This window comes from Camponotus floridanus, unplaced genomic scaffold, assembly GCF_003227725.1.
Source record: "Camponotus floridanus strain SB8 unplaced genomic scaffold, Cflo_v7.5 scaffold299, whole genome shotgun sequence".
Classification (NCBI taxonomy): domain Eukaryota; kingdom Metazoa; phylum Arthropoda; class Insecta; order Hymenoptera; family Formicidae; genus Camponotus; species Camponotus floridanus.
Window position 1 is genome coordinate 31519 of NW_020229435.1, and position 19961 is coordinate 51479.

Below are 19961 nucleotides of genomic sequence, written 5' to 3' on the forward strand. Positions count from 1 at the left end.
TTTTTTTATTTTTTTATTTTTTTTGTTCTTTTTTTTTATTTTATTGCATTTTATTGTATTTTATTGTATTTTGAAAAGGATTTTGGGCCTAATCCTTTTTTGTTCTTTTATTTTATTTTATTTTATTGCATTTTATTGTACTTTGAAAAGGATTTTGGGCCTAATCCTGTTTTTTTTTGTTCTTTTATTTTATTTTATTGCATTTTATTGTATTTTATTTTATTTTATTGCATTTTATTGTATTTTATTTTTAAGAAAAAATTTTAATAGCGCCGATGTCCGGCTGCTTTGTACTCTCGAGGTACACCCCTAATATAGATAATTCCAGGTTTTTTTTTATAGTATTCCATTTTGCAAGAAAATTTTCTTTCGTGTCCCCAACAGTCTCTGAAAGCTTATTGGTCGAATATAAGAAGGATCGAAGCGCGGCAGATCATAATACGTCATTTGAAAACGCATCGACACGTCGGCAGCAAAAGTAGTGTTTTGTCAAAAAAGATAGTGTGTTTTGTCAGAAAGATTTTTTGCGCGATTTCACGTTCAAGATAGCGAACGGTATTGTTTATCGTATGCAAAAGTTACGTGCAAGTGCTCCGTAGAAATAGAATCCTGTGACATATTGTAAAAAACAGAAAAAAAAAATGGAAAACATCGAGCAGACTGAAGGCAATCTGATAGAGCGATCTCGCCAAATTGCCACCTTGGGCGAGTATTTTGCATGGCTGCAGCGTTGCGAGGAATTGATCAAAGAGCTCGAAGGACGCAGTCGTGTTAAGTGTTCGCGACTCTCGAGCGGAAATAGACAATCTCTGGCAGCTAAAATCGCGCGGCTCGAAGGTGCAAAAACTCGATTGCAGAGACGATTTATTTCCAGTGGTGGTGATTACAGCGATGACAATAACGCGGAAAGACTCGTTTGGTGAGAGATCGATATCGCGTTCGAGAGTCGCGTATCGACTGGTGCGGTGATAAATTATAATCACATCGAACCGCGCCAATTTCTCGAAGATGCCAAAGATATTGTGTTGGAACATGTGCAGGACGCTCTAGAAAAACACAGCAGTGTAAAAGTGAACACAATATTCAATGGTGAATTTCTGGCCGGAGATAAACATGCAAATAAAAGTGTGAATACAAGAAACCATGAACTCTTTCGCACGTCCGATTTACGCGAGTGGTACGAACAGCGCGTTATTGAGTCTACCCTAGCGTCTCTGGACGAATTTCAGGAACGCGATAGCGGGTGGGCTTTGTCGCGAATACTGAACTTGACTGTAAATATTAACAAGTACAATCCTATGCGCGCGGGATGTCACATCAAGTTACCGCGAGAGATTGCGACGAAGAGAGCGGTGATTAACGTGCAATCAAAGGACAATGCGTGTTTCGCGTGGGCAGTGGTCGCCGCTCTGTATCCCGCACAAAGGACCGCGGAACGAGAATCATCGTACCCACATTACGCGACAGTGTTGAATCTCCGGGACATTGAGTTTCCAGTGACTGTAAATCAAATTAAAAAGTTTGAACTTGCAAACAGTATCTCAAACAATGTGTACAGCATCGAAGATAAGAACATTGTCCCGATACGTCTTTTGCAGCAGAAGCGAGATAAGCACATCAATTTGCTATACGTGGAAGACGGTAACAACAGCGTGGGACATTTCGCGTGGATCAAGAATCTATCCCGACTAGTGAGCTCGCAACTGAGCAAAAAAGATCACAAGAAATATATCTGCGATCGGTAAGTTTATTTTATATTATTTGAATAATTATAATTTGTATAATTATAATATGGATTGTTAAAATCTTAATTAAAATTTTTCTTTTACAGATGTCTACATTATTTTGGTTCGGACGACAAGTTGCAATCGCATACGGTCGACTGCGGAAAGCTAAACGACTGCGCTATCCGATTGCCGAGCGACAAGGACAAGTGGCTCGAGTTCAGCAACCCTAATCGGAAAGAGCGGCTTCCATTCATTGTGTACGCCGACTTGGAATGCGTCCTGGCCAAGAAGGAAGAAGAGAAATTATATCAACATCATCATCAAATATTTACTTTAGCTTACTATGTACATTGCTCGTTCGACAAATCTTTTTCGGCGTATCATTCGCGTCGTAGCGCCGATTGTATAGCATGGTTCGTCAAAGATCTTAAAAATTTGGCATTACGTGTAAAGAATATTTTAAAAACAAATGTCCCCATGGTAGATTTGACGTTCGAAGAACGGAAAAAATTTTATCACGTTACTCAATGTCACATATGCGAAAAACCGTTCGCGCAAGACGATACACGCGTTCGCGATCATTGCCATCTGATCGGGCGGTACAGAGATCTTGCACATTCAAATTGTAATCTAAATTATAAAGATTCTTTTTGCATTCCGATAGTTTTTCACAATTTATCCGGTTATGATTCTCATTTTATCATCGAGGAAATAGCCACAGCGTTCGAAGGGAAAATCGAGTTATTGCCGATAACCAAGGAAAAATATATTTCGTTTACCAAAAGTGTTGATTTTAAAGAAGAATAAAAAAAAATATAAAATTACGTTTCATCGATTCATACAAATTTCTCGCATCGAGTCTCGATAAATTGGCATCATTTTTGAACAAAGATAAAGTCAAAATTTTAAAATCGGAATTTCAAAATTTATCTGCCGAAAATTTCAATTTGTTAACGCGAAAAGATGTATTTCCATACGAATACATCGATTCCGTCGACAGGTTGCAAGATACGTGTTTACCACCGCGCGAATCGTTTTACAGTTCCTTGACCGGTGAAACTGTATCCGAGAGCGATTACGCGCATGTCGAGAACGTCTGGACGCGGTTCTCCATTCGGACGCTAGGCGAATATAGCGATTTGTATCTGAAAATCGACGTCTTGTTATTAGCCGATATTTTCGAAAACTTTCGAGATAAATGTATCGAAAGTTACGAACTCGACCCCGCTTATTACTATACTCTCCCCGGATACACATGGGACGCCCATGTTGAAGCATACGAAAATCACGTTCGAGCTGCTTACAGACATCGACATGATTATGTTCATCGAACGCGGTATACGCGGTGGTCTGAGTCAATGTTCCAACAGATACGCTCGCGCTAATAATAAGTACATGGAGTCGTACGATCCATCGAAACCATCGTCGTACTTGATGTATTTTGACGTTAATAATTTATACGCAATATAAATAATTTATGGGCAATGTGTCAACCGTTGCCCTATGCCGATTTTCGATGAGTCGACGACGTGTCGAATTTTGATGTATCATCCATCGCGCTAGATTCCCCTACGGGCTATATCCTCGAAGTGGATCTCGAGTACCCGCAACATCTTCACGATGCGCACACTGACCTACCGTTTTGTCCGACGCGCGACAAGCCGCCCGGTAAGCGGGAATTCAAACTGCTTGCAACGTTATACGACAAGAAGCGTTACGTGATACACTACCGTAATTTACAGCAATGTACGCAACACGGCCTTCGTGTAACAAAAATACATAGAATTTTACAGTTTTTTCAATCTCCATGGCTTCGAAATTACATAGAATTAAATACACATTTCAGAACATTGGCTAAAAATTATTTCGAAAAAAATTTATATAAATTAATGAATAATGCTGTGTTTGGTAAAACGATGGAAAATGTGCGTAATCGTGTAGATGTAAAATTATTAACAAAATAGGATGGCCGGTACGGTGCAGAAGCGATGATCGCGAAACCAAATTTCCACAGCAGAAGCGTTTTTTCAGAAAACTTAATCGCTGTGGAATTGCGTAAACTCGAGGTGAAATTCTACAAGCCGATTTACGTGGGTATGTGCATACTCGACGTATCCAAGATATGTTTGTATGAATTTCATCACGAGTACATGTCTCCTCTGTATCGCGATAAATGTAAGATTAAGTATACCGACACAAATAGTTTGATATATCACATTGAGTGCGTTGATGTGTATGAGAACATGAAGCGCGATATCGCCAGATTTGACACGAGCGATTATGCGGTAGACTATGCGTACGATATACCGCTTGAAAATAAAAAAGTACCGGGCCTGATGAAGGACGAAAATAACGGTGCCAAAATGACCGAATTCGTCGGGCTCAGAGCAAAGATGTACGCATTACGGGTCGATGGGAAAAAGGATACAAAAAAAGTTAAAGGCGTCAAGAGCAACGTTGTCGCGAGAACGATAACGTTTGACGATTACACGCGGTGTTTGAGGGAAGAAATTGAAATGACGCGCCAGCAGTCGTGTATACGATCTAAACTGCACCAAGTATACACGATCTGCGAGACGAAAATTGTTTTGAGTCCGTACGACGATAAGCGGTATATCGTACCTGAAACCACAGATACATTACCGTGGGGACATTATAGGATACCTTTGTAATATGTAATGTAAAATGTAAAATGTGTGCGATAAACTATCTATTAAAAGAATTATTAATAAAGATTTTTATATTGTATATATTTTTTATGTAATGTAATGTATATTTCATACATCTTATTATCTTATTAAAAAAAAAAATACATGTACTATCGAAAGGAATATTAATAAGGATTTTTTATATTTCATATATTTTTATGTGTATCTCATACATCTTATTATAACTTATTAAAAATACATGTACTATAGAAAGGAATATTGATAAGGATTTTTTATGTATATTTTTATGTATATTTTTATTTTTTTCAAATATTATAATGTTATACACATATATTTTTTCCAGAAAATTAAAAAATAAACACTGTATGATTAATTAAATCACATTGTCTTTATGTATCCAAGAATTGTGCGAATTATCAAATCCCAGCCATTTCACGTAAACCTCGTCACCCCTCCTGCGCAGTACTTTCTCCACAAGATACACGTCCGGATAATTCGCGCGATGCAACTCGTGTTCGTAGAACGCTCCAGCGATAGATTTTTTGCGATAATCTTCAAGTAGATAGCTTACGGGATTAGTATGCTGCACTTTTATAATTTTAAACACCTCGGTTGTCCAATTTGGCGTGTAATCTTTCTCGAAAACTGTCTTGTACTTGCTAACGCGTACCGAGTCACCTACTTTGAATTTCGCCGAACCCGCGATATTTACATGGTTGTACACAGTAGCCAAGAGTCTTTCAGCGATCGCGGGGGTAATGTCGACGGGCCGCATACCGATCGTTCGATGCTTGCGCGCGTTGTAATTCGATACGAGTTCCGGCAACACGTTGATCCACTTGTAAGATCCGTTTAGCGTAAACATCTTCTACATGTCGTTTTTCAGCGTGCGATTGAATCGCTCAATGATCTATGCCTTTAATGTTGAATATGTAGAATAATGATTGATGTCATATTTTCGCATGAGCCGTTGCACGTCGATGTTATAAAATTCCTTGCCCATATCGGTTTGTATATTTTTCGGACACCTCTTGCTATCTCGAATTATCTTGGCGATAGCGTCAGCTGTCTCGCTTCCACCTTTACTCTTGAGTGGTACGGCCCACGCGTACTTGCTCAACGCATCGATGACAGTGAGTATGTAATTGTAACCTCTGTTGAAACGAGAGTACAGACGCATCTCGACGATGTCGGCTTGCCACAGGTCATCGTATCCCCGCACTATGACGTGTCTTCGGGGAAAATTTTTTCTCGCCGGTGCGTGCAGTTCATTCACCAACTGCCGTTTCTCTAAACTATGTTGTTTCTTCGCTTCCTCGATTATTCGCAATCGTCGATCCATCGTTGTTTCGATTCGTCGATCAAATAAACGATACGTATCACCATGCGTTTTATTATTCGTTGTCACTCTTTAGCCGTTCACTGCCGTTCGACTGCCGTTCAATAGCCGTTGCTGACCTGTTCGAGGTCGTTTCCTCTTCGATCGCTGTCACTCATTGTAGTTCGATAATTCTTCGTAGCCGTTCGATAAGCCTTTGTAGATGTTTAATAATTGCACAATAGCTGCTCCTAAACTGTTCGCTACAGCTCATTATAGGTTGATAGCCGTTTCTGAATTAATGTTAATCGCACGTCGAAGTTCGTTTATTGCAATCTGCAAAGCTCGCATATCCTCCTCGAACGCAATCAGCTTCTCGTCTGATTCTTTCTGTTGATTCTTCAACGTTTTAACATATTATTCCACATACAGTTTGTTGACTGCATCGGTATCAGCCTCAGGTTGCGCTACACGACGAATCTTGCGCGACCTCGCGTCATAGTCCGTAGCGACGCGACACAAAGCGTTTCGACGCAAGTAACTTTTCACCAATTTACCCCAATGATCACTTGTGCAGATTTCTTCATTTCTCGTTCGAATAATCCAAATTTGCTGATAGGCATTTTTTTTCGATGTGAGTAACGTTGATCAACTGATTAATTTTGTCGAGACACTATTTAATTTATAATAAGACCAGCTTCGCGAAGTTCCTCTATGATCGACAGGATCTCGTTATCGTGAGCGTTGTGGCCAGCTCGGCGCGAAGCGTCGAGCAATCGTAGGCGATCCACTAGCTCGTTGGAATCGTCCCAGTGCACGTAATCGATCTTATTGTCGGTTAGCGTCATCGCGCGAGGCGTGAATACTCCCATTCCCGTTTTTTTCTTTTTCGATTCGATTGACATCAACGGTGCGATTATTTGTTTATACTTGTATCCCTTATTGCTCTTTAATTAACCTTGCGCATCATATTGACGTTTATGCGCACTCGTCGTCATCAATATGCTCTTATATTTTTGCATATCGTCCTCAGTGTATATGACGTCGTCGGGAATTCTCTTGAAGATCAACTCGTATAATCCTGGTGTACCAATATACCTCACTTTGTCTATTATAGAGTCATCTTTGTCAATGTCGAATCGTTTGTTACCGAGACGCATTCCATTTTCGTCGAAATAGACGCCGTACACGTGATCGATCGCGTTTTTTCTTTCGTCACCGCTAAGAAGAGCACCTATGTATTTTTGTCCCAGTGGTCCCAAGTGCTCTCGTAACACTTCTTGACCTTCCGACGTTTGTAATCTGTTTCGAACGGATGTTTCTAGCGGGTTGCCCGTGGTTTCGAAAACTTCCTCTTGAAACAGGTTTTTTCGAGATTTTTCGAGAACTTCTTCGATCTCATCACGTAATTTGGGTATCCTGGATTGTACGGTTCTCATTGTCCCGGACGGTATGGAAGTTATCAGCGGTGTAGAGGTTAGCAGCGGTTCATCCAATGTACGCGGCGTCAATAAACGTTTAGCCTTCAATCGTTTCCTCTTTTTCGGTGTCGCATCTTCCTCCTCCTCCTTCTCCTCCTCCTCTTTCTCCTTATACCGCTTGATGGGTAATGTTTTAATTATAGCGCCAGTGTTACTCTCCGGCTCATTTTTCATCGCGATAAAGCTAGAGTTGTCGGCGATTTTTTGTAGTGGCTCGATAATAGGTCTAAAATGGGTCTTGACCGCGATATCGTCGTCGATTTTACCGGTCTTTAAAGCGCGATGTTTCTTGCGGATCGATTCGCTCGTTTTCTCAATCTCCTTCGCAATCTTTTCACGCTCACGAATATTATCGCTTTCAGCCATGTTGACGGAATGTCGAGCGTTACACCCTTCTCAACAAAATGTTGGCAGCGACTAATCGTTTTGCGGTATCGCGAACACGTTAAATCCTTTTCTGTATCGCCCGTTCGTAAGCCAGCTGTCCTTATCTATCACTAGGAATCCATACTTTTGTTGCCAACAAGTACGACATAATTCACTGAAATCCTCGTACGACATGTCGGTATTCACATGATCGTTGTACACGTGTTTCAAGTTGGTACCATCCTGTTTAAACAAGATCAGCAGGTTCGCGTTGTCGCGTATAAGATGTTTTGGTATTCTCGCGTACGTCTGACAAAGATAGAAGCAGTCGACGTTCGAGTGACGACCCATAGAGAAGTACTCTCTTATCGTATCTTGCTTGTCGCACGCCACGTCATCGAAGACGAAAATCGAGTTTGGATGTGCCTCGCTCGGTGGAATGACGTCACTGTTATTCGAGAACGTAAAGTAGCCGATTTCGTCGATCGGCGTCAACAAACTCTCCAGATATTGATATTTTGGATGTTGCAACGACTTCGAATACACGTACACATTCTCGAAACGTACACCGTGCGGACTTTCCAGTAGACTTATCAGAACGTTGGTTTTACCACAATTCGAGGAGCCGCAAATGATCGCGCGTATAGTAGTCGGTAGCATCGTACCGTGCCTGCGCATCTCCGCGTTGTCCCCCATTAATCGTAATCTGTTATCGCAATTTCTCACGTAAATCGTCAAGTTGTCGTACGAATCTCATTTTTTTCAACACTGTTGATTGGATCGAATGCCTGCCTATTTATAGGTGCGCGAAATCACGAGTCGCTCAGTAGAGAAAAAATGTTCATTCTGCTATCAAATCTTTCCGACATTTGCGATTTGAGCGTCGAGCAGCTACAATTTGTGTCGAAAGCAGTTCTGTTGCGAATGTGCGGTGATCACGTTCACTACGTGTGGGACAAGCTTCCAGAATATATAAAGGCGGATCCGGAGATTCAGACGTATCGTCGCTGTTACAAACACTACAATCAGCCGTGGCAGGAAACGCATATCGACGGTCCGGCGCCATTGATAAAGAATTGCAGCGAATGTCGACGAAAATAGGTAGAGGCCTATTAAATCACGCGATAAACGCACTTCCGATCGAATTACATATTCCCGGCTATCAGTTTTGCGGGCCAGGTACACGGTTGGGGAAGCGATTAGCCAGAGGTGATCGAGGTATAAATCCATTGGACGCGGCGTGTCGCGAACACGATATAGCATACTCTCGAAGCAACGATCTCACCGAGAGACACGCTGCGGATAGGATACTCGCCGAGAAAGCGCGGAATCGCATCGTTGCGAGAGATTCGACTCTCGGTGAGAGAGCCGCCGCTACAGTTGTCTGGACAGCGATGAAAGCTAAGACGAAGCTCGGTATGGGTCTGAAGACAATGAAGACGAAGAAAAGAACGGCGAAGAAACGGATACTTCCGGTAGCGAAATGCGGCGGTGTATTGCCGATTCTACCAATGTTGGGAGCGCTCGGATCCCTGATCGGTGGAGCGGCTGGTGTAGCGAAGGTGGTGAACGACAGAAAAGCCGCGCAACGTCAGTTGCAGGAGATGCTACGTTACAATCGCGCCATGGAAGGTCATGGATTATATCTCGCTCCTTTCAAACACGGACGAGGAGCCTTACCGAGAAAAAAAAAAAACGTCAAAGAGACACTAAAAATGCCGCAGGGTGCAACTACCAACGTACAGGGTGTTGCATCTACATACAGCTCAGTATGACGGGTTGCCCATACTAGCAGGCGCGCAAGATCGTTCACAATTGCATAGCTTTGGCGGCACAATCAGTAGGAAATTTTTTCAATAAAATTCGTAGCATATCAAATTGGGATACAATTATGACGGACTTTCGTAGCAATAAGTTAAAATAAATCCGAAGTGACAATACAGATTATAAAAATTTTATCATGAAAATGAAGGATGTCTTTTTTTATATGAGAAAAAGCCGATCATAGTTGATCATAATTATTAAATAATATAATTTTATTATTTAAATTATTTCTTGCAAAGAATGAAAATCAGTAACAAACATATCTTTGCATATAATAAGTTGACAAATAAATTTGATTCACTGCAAATTTAAATAACGACAAAATCGATTATCGATGGATTTTAATATTTATTTAAAAATATTAATAATTAATTAATTAATTGATAATTTAGCATATAAATAATAATTTAATATACTAATTTTTATTGATTGATAATTTAATATACCGATATGCTTTTATGTAATTAATGAGCATTATATAATTCTTTATAAATGATACTACTACATTTTATCTTATATTATTATATTATTAAAACTAATATAATAAATATAACTAATATATATATATATATATATATATATATATATATATATATATATACAGTGTGGGCCATTTTAAGTGATCCACCCTAATAACTTTTATATTTGAATATACAACAAAATGTTTCAAATAAAAGTTGCTTGACTTCGAGGGGGACAGAAGATGGGTGGCAAAAATTTGACCTTGGATAGTCATTTGAAGGTCACATAAAGATTACCTTCAATTTCTTAAATGGAACCCCCTATTTTTCATTGCATATTCTTGTAGCTTATCTCGAGAGCTTTCCAAAACACTATAATTAAGTACCTTTTTATTAAGTACTTTTTGAGTTATAAGGCTTGAAATAATTTCTTAATTTTACATAAACCATAAAATATCTAGTAAACCATTCATTTTTCGGTTATCTTACCTTGATACTTTTATATACAAAATAATGAGAGGAATCAATTGGTGTAAAGAAAACATACAGTTGTTTTTAAGAAAAAATATGGAATTGTTAATTGCAAATTACATATTTTTTCTTAGAAACAACTATGTGTTTCCTTTACACCAATTGATTCCTCTCATTATTTTGTACATAAAAGTATCAAGGTAAGATAATCGAAAAATGAATGGTTTACTAGATATTTCATGGTTTATGTAAAATTAAGAAATTATTTCAAGCCTTATAACTCAAAAAGTACTTAATAAAAAGGTACTTAATTATAGTGTTTTGGAAAGCTCTCGAGATAAGCTACAAGAATATGCAATGAAAAATAGGGGGTTCCATTTAAGAAATTGAAGGTAATCTTTATACGACTTTCAAATGACTATCCAAGGTCAAATTTTTGCCACCCATCTTCTGTCCCCCTCGAAGTCAAGCAACTTTTATTTGAAACATTTTGTTGTACATTCAAATATAAAAAAGTTATTGGGGTGGATCACTTTAAATGGCCCACCCTGTATATATATATTGTAACGGTGCACTCCGATGCACCGTTCCGAATTCCCGGCAACAACATCGCCGGAAGCTGCCGCCCGGTAAAACACCCGCCAGGCAGAGGCAGGGGCGCGGTGCGCCCACATTTTTGAATACTTGTAAAACCGGGGCCGTTGTAAAAATCCAAAACGGCCGAGAATTGCCGAGCGAAGCCGACGCGGCCCGACCGACCGACCGGCGAAAACCGCGCTCGGCGCAAACCCGAATCCCTCCGAACGGGCCCGACCGTACCGTACCGCAATTAACCCGGAAGGGGTAAACCGCCGCGCGCCGAGAATTGCCGAGCGAAGCCGACGCGGCCCGACCGACCGACCGGCGAAAACCCGCGCTCGGCGCAAACCCGAATCCCTCCGAACGGGCCCGACCGTACCGTACCGCAATTAACCCGGAAGGGGTAAACCGCCGCGCGCCGACGCGGGTAATTAGCCGGTATAAAAAGGCCGTGTTTCGGCTAATACACACATTCTCCTGTTCCGCTCTAAGCTGTACGCTCAAGAGAATTTACCAGATACCTGAAAACCGGCACTACCGCCCCGATCAAGTAGGTTGAGCGTGCTCAGCCTAAGCCGAGAGTTCTCGTTATCGCGCGGGGTACTGCCTCCATCCGCTCCTCCACATCCCGGCTGGCAAAACCCACGGAAGTTGGAGTTCAGAGCCGCCCTGATCGAGAGTTCTCGAGGCCAGCTGTTCTTAAACGCGATTCCAATTTATCAGCACGATATTTCAATTCGCGGGGATCGCATATTATTTCGCGAAAATAACGCATTGTTTCTCGGAATCCACCGGCTTTTTCTTCGTACACGGGATTCCCGGAACGACGGGATTCCCCGTGCAAGAAACGCGACAAAAAGACCGTCACAACAACGCGAGGTCTTCGACCGATACCGAGCGCATATCCGCACGCGTCAAAACAACGTTTTTTATACACGCGTATTATATCAGCGAATTATCGAGCGTACGCACCACGATTATATCGGCGCATTCTCACCTGCATTCTGCACGCGCATTTAAACAGTTGATACGGCAAACACGCTCACATTTATACTCGCAACCAGTTACCACGCAAACAGTTATACATTCGAACACGCTCACATTTATAATCGCAGCGAGATACACACTCTACTTGTACACACGCCTTCAATTTGAATAAATACTTTCTTTTCTGTTACATCGCAAATTCGCTCACCATTCATTACCCCGAATCCGACGAGTTTATCCGTGAATCTAATCTCCGGGAAAGACGGAACGTTACAATATAAACTTTGTGGCTATTGTCTTACGATATATTAATATCTGTAATTTTTCAATAATTTCCGAAGCTAAAAGAAATTAAAAACTTGATTTTTTTAAATTTATTACATAAAAAACCCAATGCTTATAAAACGTGACTTCTTGCAAACAGTTACGGATCGAAATGTCGTGAAGATGTCATAGATGATCATAGATGCGTGTTAAAACAATCGATTGATAAAACAACGCAAATTTCACGTTATTTCAATCGCCATTTCATCCGTAACTGTTTGCAAGAAGTCACGTTTTAATGTGTTTAATGATGGAGCGTTACACAAACGAAGAATTAGCAAACATGTTGCTTATTTATGGAGAATGCTATAAAAATCAAAGACAAGCCGCTGCTCTCTATGCACAACGTTATCCAAATAAGCGACACCCAAGACATGGATTTTTTCGAAGTTTATTTGTTAGACTTTGTCAACATGGAATGTTACATGCTCCAAAACGTCGATTGCATGTATCGCAACGAGCTGAAGCAACAATTAATGCAGTAAGAGAAGCTATTATTGCTAATCCACATACAAGTACGAGAAGTATTGGACATGAACTACAATTGGATCATACTAAAGTCCACAGAATTATTAAACATAATCTTGGATGGCATCCATTTAAGAGACACACAACACAAAGATTATTTCCTCAAGATTTGCCTCGACGAGAAGCTTTTTGTGATTGGCTTTCAGAGTAAGTAAGTACTTAATAATGTTTGTGCCATTTTGCTTTCAAAAACTTTGTTAAAAACAAAATCGTAACCATCTACCTTTGTTCCAGGTTGACATGAACAATATTGCTAATGATAATTTTTTGAAAAGAATTCTCTGGACAGATGAATGCACTTTCCGCAGTGATGGACACATAAATAGACATAACGAACATCATTATGCGCAGGAAAATCCTCATTGCCGAAAGGAAACGCATGTTCAGGGACAATTTCATATTAATGTTTGGATGACGATTTTGGATAATTATGTTATTGGACCATTTTTTTACCGGAAGATGTTAATATTACAGCAGAAACTTATTCTGCTTTCCTAGTAGAAACATTGCCGTATCTATTAGAAGATGTTCCATTGGCTTTAATTCCAAACATAATATTTCAACAGGATGGGCATCCTGCTCACACATCGCTTCTTGCTCGCACCACTTTAAATCAAAGATTTCCTAATAGATGGATAGGCATCCATAGTACTCTGCAGGAATGGCCTCCGCGCTCACCTGACTTGACGCCCATGGATTTTTTTGTGTGGGGCTACATACGTGATCAAATTTACGAGACATTACCACGTAATAGAAATGAATTGATGCAAAGAATATAAGTAGCAAGTGAAAAAATCACATCTACAATGTTATCGAAGGTACGAGAAAGTTTAATACGGAGAATTGCTTTATGTGCAGAAGAAAATGGAGGATATTTCGAACATCTTCTGTAGAAAAAAATATAATAATGTTACAAGATGTTTATATATTATATATTATATAAATATATCTATAATATATTAATAAAGTTTATATGTTTATTAAAAAATGTTTATTTATTAAATATGATGCTAATTTACATCTTCTAAAAAAATTCTTATTAAAAATTTAAAATCCTTTTTGCATAATACTTAATGTATTTTTAATAATAATTGTTTTGATGATTTATATAAGATGCAGTAGTATCATTTATAAAGAATTATATAATGCTCATTAATTACATAAAAACATATCGGTATATTAAATTATCAATCAATAAAAATTAGTATATTAAATTATTATTTATATGCTAAATTATCAATTAATTAATTAATTATTAATATTTTTAAATAAATATTAAAATCCATCGATAATCGTTTTTATTGTTATTTAAATTTGCAGTGAATCAAATTTATTTGTCAACTTATTATATGCAAAGATATGTTTGTTACTGATTTTCATTCTTTGCAAGAAATAATTTAAATAATAAAATTATATTATTTAATAATTATGATCAACTATGATCGGCTTTTTCTCATATAAAAAAAGACATCCTTCATTTTCATGATAAAATTTTTATAATCTGTATTGTCACTTCGGATTTATTTTAACTTATTGCTACGAAAGTCCGTCATAATTGTATCTCAATTTGATATGCTACGAATTTTATTGAAAAAATTTCCTACTGATTGTGCCGCCAAAGCTATGCAATTGTGAACGATCTTGCGCGCCTGCTAGTATGGGCAACCCGTCATACTGAGCTGTATGTAGATACAACACCCTGTACAATTGCTGCAACTGGCAAAACGTATGCGCATTCCATATTTTAGAGGTGTTTTCATGCGCAATTCTTTACCAATCGGTTGTATTTATCAAAACGAGAGTGGCATCGTAAATTTGGATAGCGTCGAAGGACCAGGTACTCATTGGGTAGCGTACGCAAAAGAGGGGATATCGCGTTATATATTTCGACAGTTTTGGCAATCTTCGACCACCGAATGAACTGGTGCAATATTTCGGACCAAACGTAACGAAGATACAGTACAATTACACACCTGTTCAAACTTACGATCAGAGCATCTGTGGACAATTGTGCTTGCAGTTTCTTCGAACGGTCGATGCGTGTGAATTTAAAGACTGATATTGCACTATTTAACTCAGTATTCGTTAAACAGTTTTACCGACATGTCTATGACATTCACGTTGAGTGAGAAGAGTAGCGTTCTCACTGCAAACTTCTTTCCCGCCGTAGATTTGGGCGACGATGCATACGAACTCGGTCTAACGGATTTTGAGACTTATCACACGATACCGAATGTGAATTCCTCGAATAATAAATTTTATTTTGGCAAAGACGACGCGGAAATTACGATTCCCGAGGGATCGTACGAGTTGCGAGATATACATGAATTTTTGAAACGTGCAATTTCACGGCAACATCGCGATACGAAACACATTGACGACGGTGTCAATGAAGATGGCAAATATCCGATAGTGTTCCGCACTAATTACGATACGATGAGGAGCGAGATCAAATGCGCATACAGATTAAACTTTAGCAAACCCGGCAACATTGGATCGCTGCTAGGATTCTCGAATCGTATTCTCGAGTCAGGAAAATGGTACGAATCGAACATGCCGATTAATATTATCAACGTTAATATTATCCGCGTAGAATGTAACGTGACCGCGGGCGCGTACAACAACGGCAAACTCGTTCATACGATACATGAATTTTCACCGAGGGTACCGCCGGGATATAAGATATCGGAAACGCCGGCGCAGATCATTTACCTGCCGATCATCGCGCGGAGCATTACGGATTTAACGTTACGCGTTGTCGACCAAAACGGACGATTGCTCGATTTTCGAGGAGAAGAGATCACCGTAAGATTGCACGTACGACGGCTGCGGTGATAACATACGTATGCGACGTATGAGATGCTCGTGTTGAACGGATCGAAAGACGTGAGAGATAACACAATCTTTACAAAATCAGCGACACCAACAACAACAACAACAACAACATCGACGTTCGCTAATATCCAATCATCCGAGAAAAAGAAACTCGACGCATCGAACGTTGCGTTTTTGCAATCTTTGGGATTCGCGGTGCGAAACAGCTGAACGATGACCGACATCCTCAACATCGGTGACGAATCTATCTTTGACGATCGTATCGTCAAGATCGAGACTCACACGTACAACCCGTTCGCCAATACAACGTTCACACAATGACAAGATAAGAATACCCATACAACAACAGGAACTGTATACGCTGCCGCATGAGAGTTTCCTATACATCGAGGGAAAACTAACGAAAAGCAAACCACAAGCTGGAAGAGAAAATGAAGTGTTACTGGGAAAAAATTGCGTCGCATTCATGTTCGATGAGATTCGATACGAACTCGACTGTTGAGATTGATCGCAATAGAAACGTAGGAATAACTACTACACTCAAAAACTATGCAACAGCATCAACCGAAAGATACGTGATTTTGAAAAATGCCGGCTGGGAGACGTCTACCTACGCGAATGGACATTTCAATTTTTGCGTACCGCTCTACATGTTGCTGGGATTTTGCGAGGATTACAGACGCGTGGTGATTAACGCTCATCACGAATTGATCTTGATACGATCGCGCAACGACAACAATTGTCTGCTTGGAAGTTCGGTGCAAGAGCCTGTGATCGACATATTCAAGATACAATGGCGAATGCCTTACGTGCTGTTGAGCGAAATCAAAAAGTTGTCGATGCTGCGTGCTCTGGAAAGCGGACGATATCTCAGCATGGCTTTTCGCTCGTGGGATCTGTACGAGTATCCACTATTGCAGTTTACAACCAAGCATTCGTGGGCCATTAAGACTGCGACTCAACTGGAGAAACCACGATACGTTATCTTCGCTCTGCAGACAGGTCGGAAGAATGAAATGTCTAAGGATGTGGGTGCATTCGACGACTGCAATTTGATCAACGTGAAACTCTATCTGAACTCGGAATATTGTCCGTACGACGATATGAATCTGGATTTCGAAAAAGGCAGATATGCCATTCTGTATGCAACATACGCTTCTGCAAGAATTATTACGAGTATCTCGAGCCGAGTCTCACCGTCCTGAAGTTTCTACAACACGGTCCGTTCATGATTATCGATTGTTCTCGACAAAACGAATCGGTCAAGAGCGCGACCGTGGATGTGAGATTGGAATTCGAGTGTAAGGAGAACGTGCCGCCGAATACCACTGCGTACTGTCTCATCATACACGATCGCTTGATCCAGTACAATCCGTTGACCAACGTTGTACGTAAAATCACCTAGGCGATAACATCGACACAAGAGAGAGAGAGGGGGAAGAGGAGCATGATATAAATCAAAGTCTTGCGAGTTGGTTTTAGAGTTTTGTCATTCCTCTCGACTGATGTATCGAAGAGAGAGATTTCGCCATGTCTGTACCAACGTTTGTGGATCTGCAAGGATTTATCGTGGGGAAAAATTTTGTCGTAAAGGAAGCGGCAGTCTTGAGAAAGGGATACGTTCTATCGCATTATTTTTTCGCAAGTCCCGTACCGTGGAGCGTGCTTACAAAGTCTGAGCGATGTCAAGTTTCATGATTGACTAGAAATCATCACGGATTACAATGGGAAGACGGAAACGTTCCGTATGGCTTGGCTCAGCGTGTAATTACAACAGCTGTCGTTGGTACGATACACGAAGAAGAAGAAGAATCGTCTGTCGTATACGTTAAAGGACTTGAAAAGCGAAAATGGTTGGCCGATATACTGGACGATGCGAGGAATGGTTATATTATTGAAACCTTGGATGCAGATTACGAAGATATTGATGCTTTAAATAAATTAGATATTATCAATAGTATGCGATGTGGAAAACATGTTAAGAATTGCGCATTACAAAATGTATTTAAAATATTTAACTGGTGGTCGCAACGCCAGAAAGAATTGCAAGAAAATAAAACAAACATGTAAACATTAATATGTTTTTTATCTCTTATTCCCTCCCCACCTTCCTAGACCTTTCCTTGCGTTTCTAAGAATATTTTATCTGAGCGTTATTTCACCCTTCTCCTAAAATTCAAAGCGTTAGAAGCATTGATCCCCCCACCACATTATACTTTTGGAAGATGAGCGTCACGTATACCCGGTCAATTCCTGTACGATCAGTCTCGCGTTAATCGCTCGTGGTTCACTTTTCATAACGTCCAAAGAAATGTACTACGTCGAAAGAAGCAATAGCGGCAGCGACGTTGGAAGACGCGTGAATAATAATTACGTGCCGAGTCGTAATAAAACTTCATCGTTTGAGAACAAATGTGACGAGTAAGTTTCGTTTAACTTTTTTTCTATTTTTATAATTGTATTATTATTATTACTATTATTTAATTTTAATTTTTCTATAGCATTTCGTTGGAGCGTCGTGCGACTCGTATATTAGGTAGACGATACGCATTGACAGCTACGGAATTCAAATTCCTCGAAATTGGTATCAACGTGGGTCCACCGAGTTACGTGGAGATTGCCATAGGAGACCATCGAGGAAAGGAACTGATATTATCTCTCGAAACGTGGAAAGGACTCTACGAGCAACGTCGCAATATTCAAAATTTACTTCGGAACGATTCTAAAGATGACTACAATTTCATAAGCGTTGGACCGCTAACAGTGAGAGTTCGTACGATTAACGACGTCAAACTCATAAGTCTCGAATCTTCGGATGTACGCATGATGATGGTCGAATCGACGTTACATCGTATGTTCGATCTCGATCAATGCATAGATGTAACTTTTGATCGATTAGATAAAATTATCCAAACAGTTGATGTCAAATTTACGCAATTCTGCAATATCGCGTCCACTGTAACGGATTCGAAAGAAGTATCATATGTAATACGCGCGAGTGATGTTTTCAACAAGCATCAACTCGTCGATTGCGAGCTGGCAGCTTTAGCTTTTAATTCTTAATATGTAAGACAAAAATTATATTTGTATACTAAATATATAAGCAGAATAAATAGTTATAAATCTATATCATGGTGTACTTTCTTTGCGTTTGGCGTGCTCTCCCGTCCCAGCTTTCATGCATAGCTCCTTGCGAGAGAATTATCATGAGAGAGTAAACATTAGGAAAGAAAGAGACAGAAGGAGTGATACGGCGCACGTGAGAGAAGAGATATCACGCAATGAAAATATTTTTGATAATTTAATATAATTTTTTAATAGTTTTCTTATAATTTAGTAATAAATGGAGCGATGAAAAGAGAGGGAGAGAGAGAGAGAGGAATTTGGAAAATAAATAAGATTTTTTTATATTAATTAATTAATTTTTAATAAAATAAAATAAAATGTGTATTATATACATAGTGTGCAAAAGAATTTAAAAAATATACAAAATATAAATGTGTATTATATACATAGTGTGCAAAAGAAATTTTAAAGAATTTAAAATATAAATGTATATTATATAAAGTGTGTAAAAAAAGATACTGTAAGAAAAATTTAAAAGAATTTAAAATATAAATGTGTAAAAGATAATGTACGAACAAAATTTAAAAGAATTTAAAATACACAATATATACAATTATATAATATATAATACAATTATAAAAGTATAAAAAAGAATACAAAATATAAACGAATAATATATAATTAAATAATATAATAGGAGGGCGATGGCAACGATGATATGGCGGTGGTGGTGGTGGTGGTGTCGATGAGAGGCGATGGTGGGGCGGCCGGTGGAAGAGTGGTGACTCTTTATGCACATAAAAAAATTTATTAATTATTTGAATAATTTGAAAATAAATACCTACACATGCGACCTACCTCCAATTATTGATCAGCATCCATATCAGAATCCGAATCAGAATCATAACTGATCATATATTCAAGATAGTTATGCTGATGGATTCCTCTCATCCTTTCGGAACACGCTTCTCGATTTCCGCCTGGCAAACAGCAATCTCGGCAAATGGCTGCCTCTAATTTGTTCCTTTTTCTAATCCGTATATCCCTCTCTCTAATCTTTATATACGATTTAAGATGGGAGGTCGCGATTGGAGAATTTCTTCCGCCAAGTTCGCGATTTCTTAAATATTCCACCACCGACATGTTCATTAATTTTTTATTCCGTTGCTCGCACACTTTAGTCTTATTCAATGTTTTTTTTCACAACGTGCATTGTGGACACATATTGCATGGAAATGTTAGATATAATGGATCTCTGCAATTGGAACAGTATCGTCCATCCGTTGCATCCAATGTCTCAATTACATGTTTTCGTACGGCATACA

General features: G+C 39.3%; 1 protein-coding gene across 1 annotated transcript; it reads left to right on the forward strand.

Moving 5' to 3' along the window:
- The first annotated feature begins 1298 nt into the window (after window positions 1–1298).
- LOC112638383 lies at window positions 1299–8662 on the forward strand. Its single transcript, XM_025409970.1, has 3 exons — window positions 1299–1741; window positions 1832–2028; window positions 8364–8662. The coding sequence occupies exons 1-3, from the start codon at window positions 1299–1301 to the stop codon at window positions 8660–8662; spliced, it is 939 nt and encodes a 312-aa protein (XP_025265755.1).
- The last annotated feature ends 11299 nt before the right edge of the window (window positions 8663–19961 follow it).

What these genes read in the sequence shown, in the direction of transcription:
- LOC112638383 (XM_025409970.1), top strand. Translation starts at nt 1,299, where the DNA reads ATGCGCGCGGGATGTCACATCAAGTTACCGCGAGAGATTGCGACGAAG. An exon ending in AAGAAATATATCTGCGATCG is followed by an intron (nt 1,742 to 1,831) that starts GTAAGTTTATTT and finishes TTTCTTTTACAG; the next exon opens with ATGTCTACATTATTTTGGTT. An exon ending in GGCCAAGAAGGAAGAAGAGA is followed by an intron (nt 2,029 to 8,363) that starts AATTATATCAAC and finishes GCCTATTTATAG; the next exon opens with GTGCGCGAAATCACGAGTCG.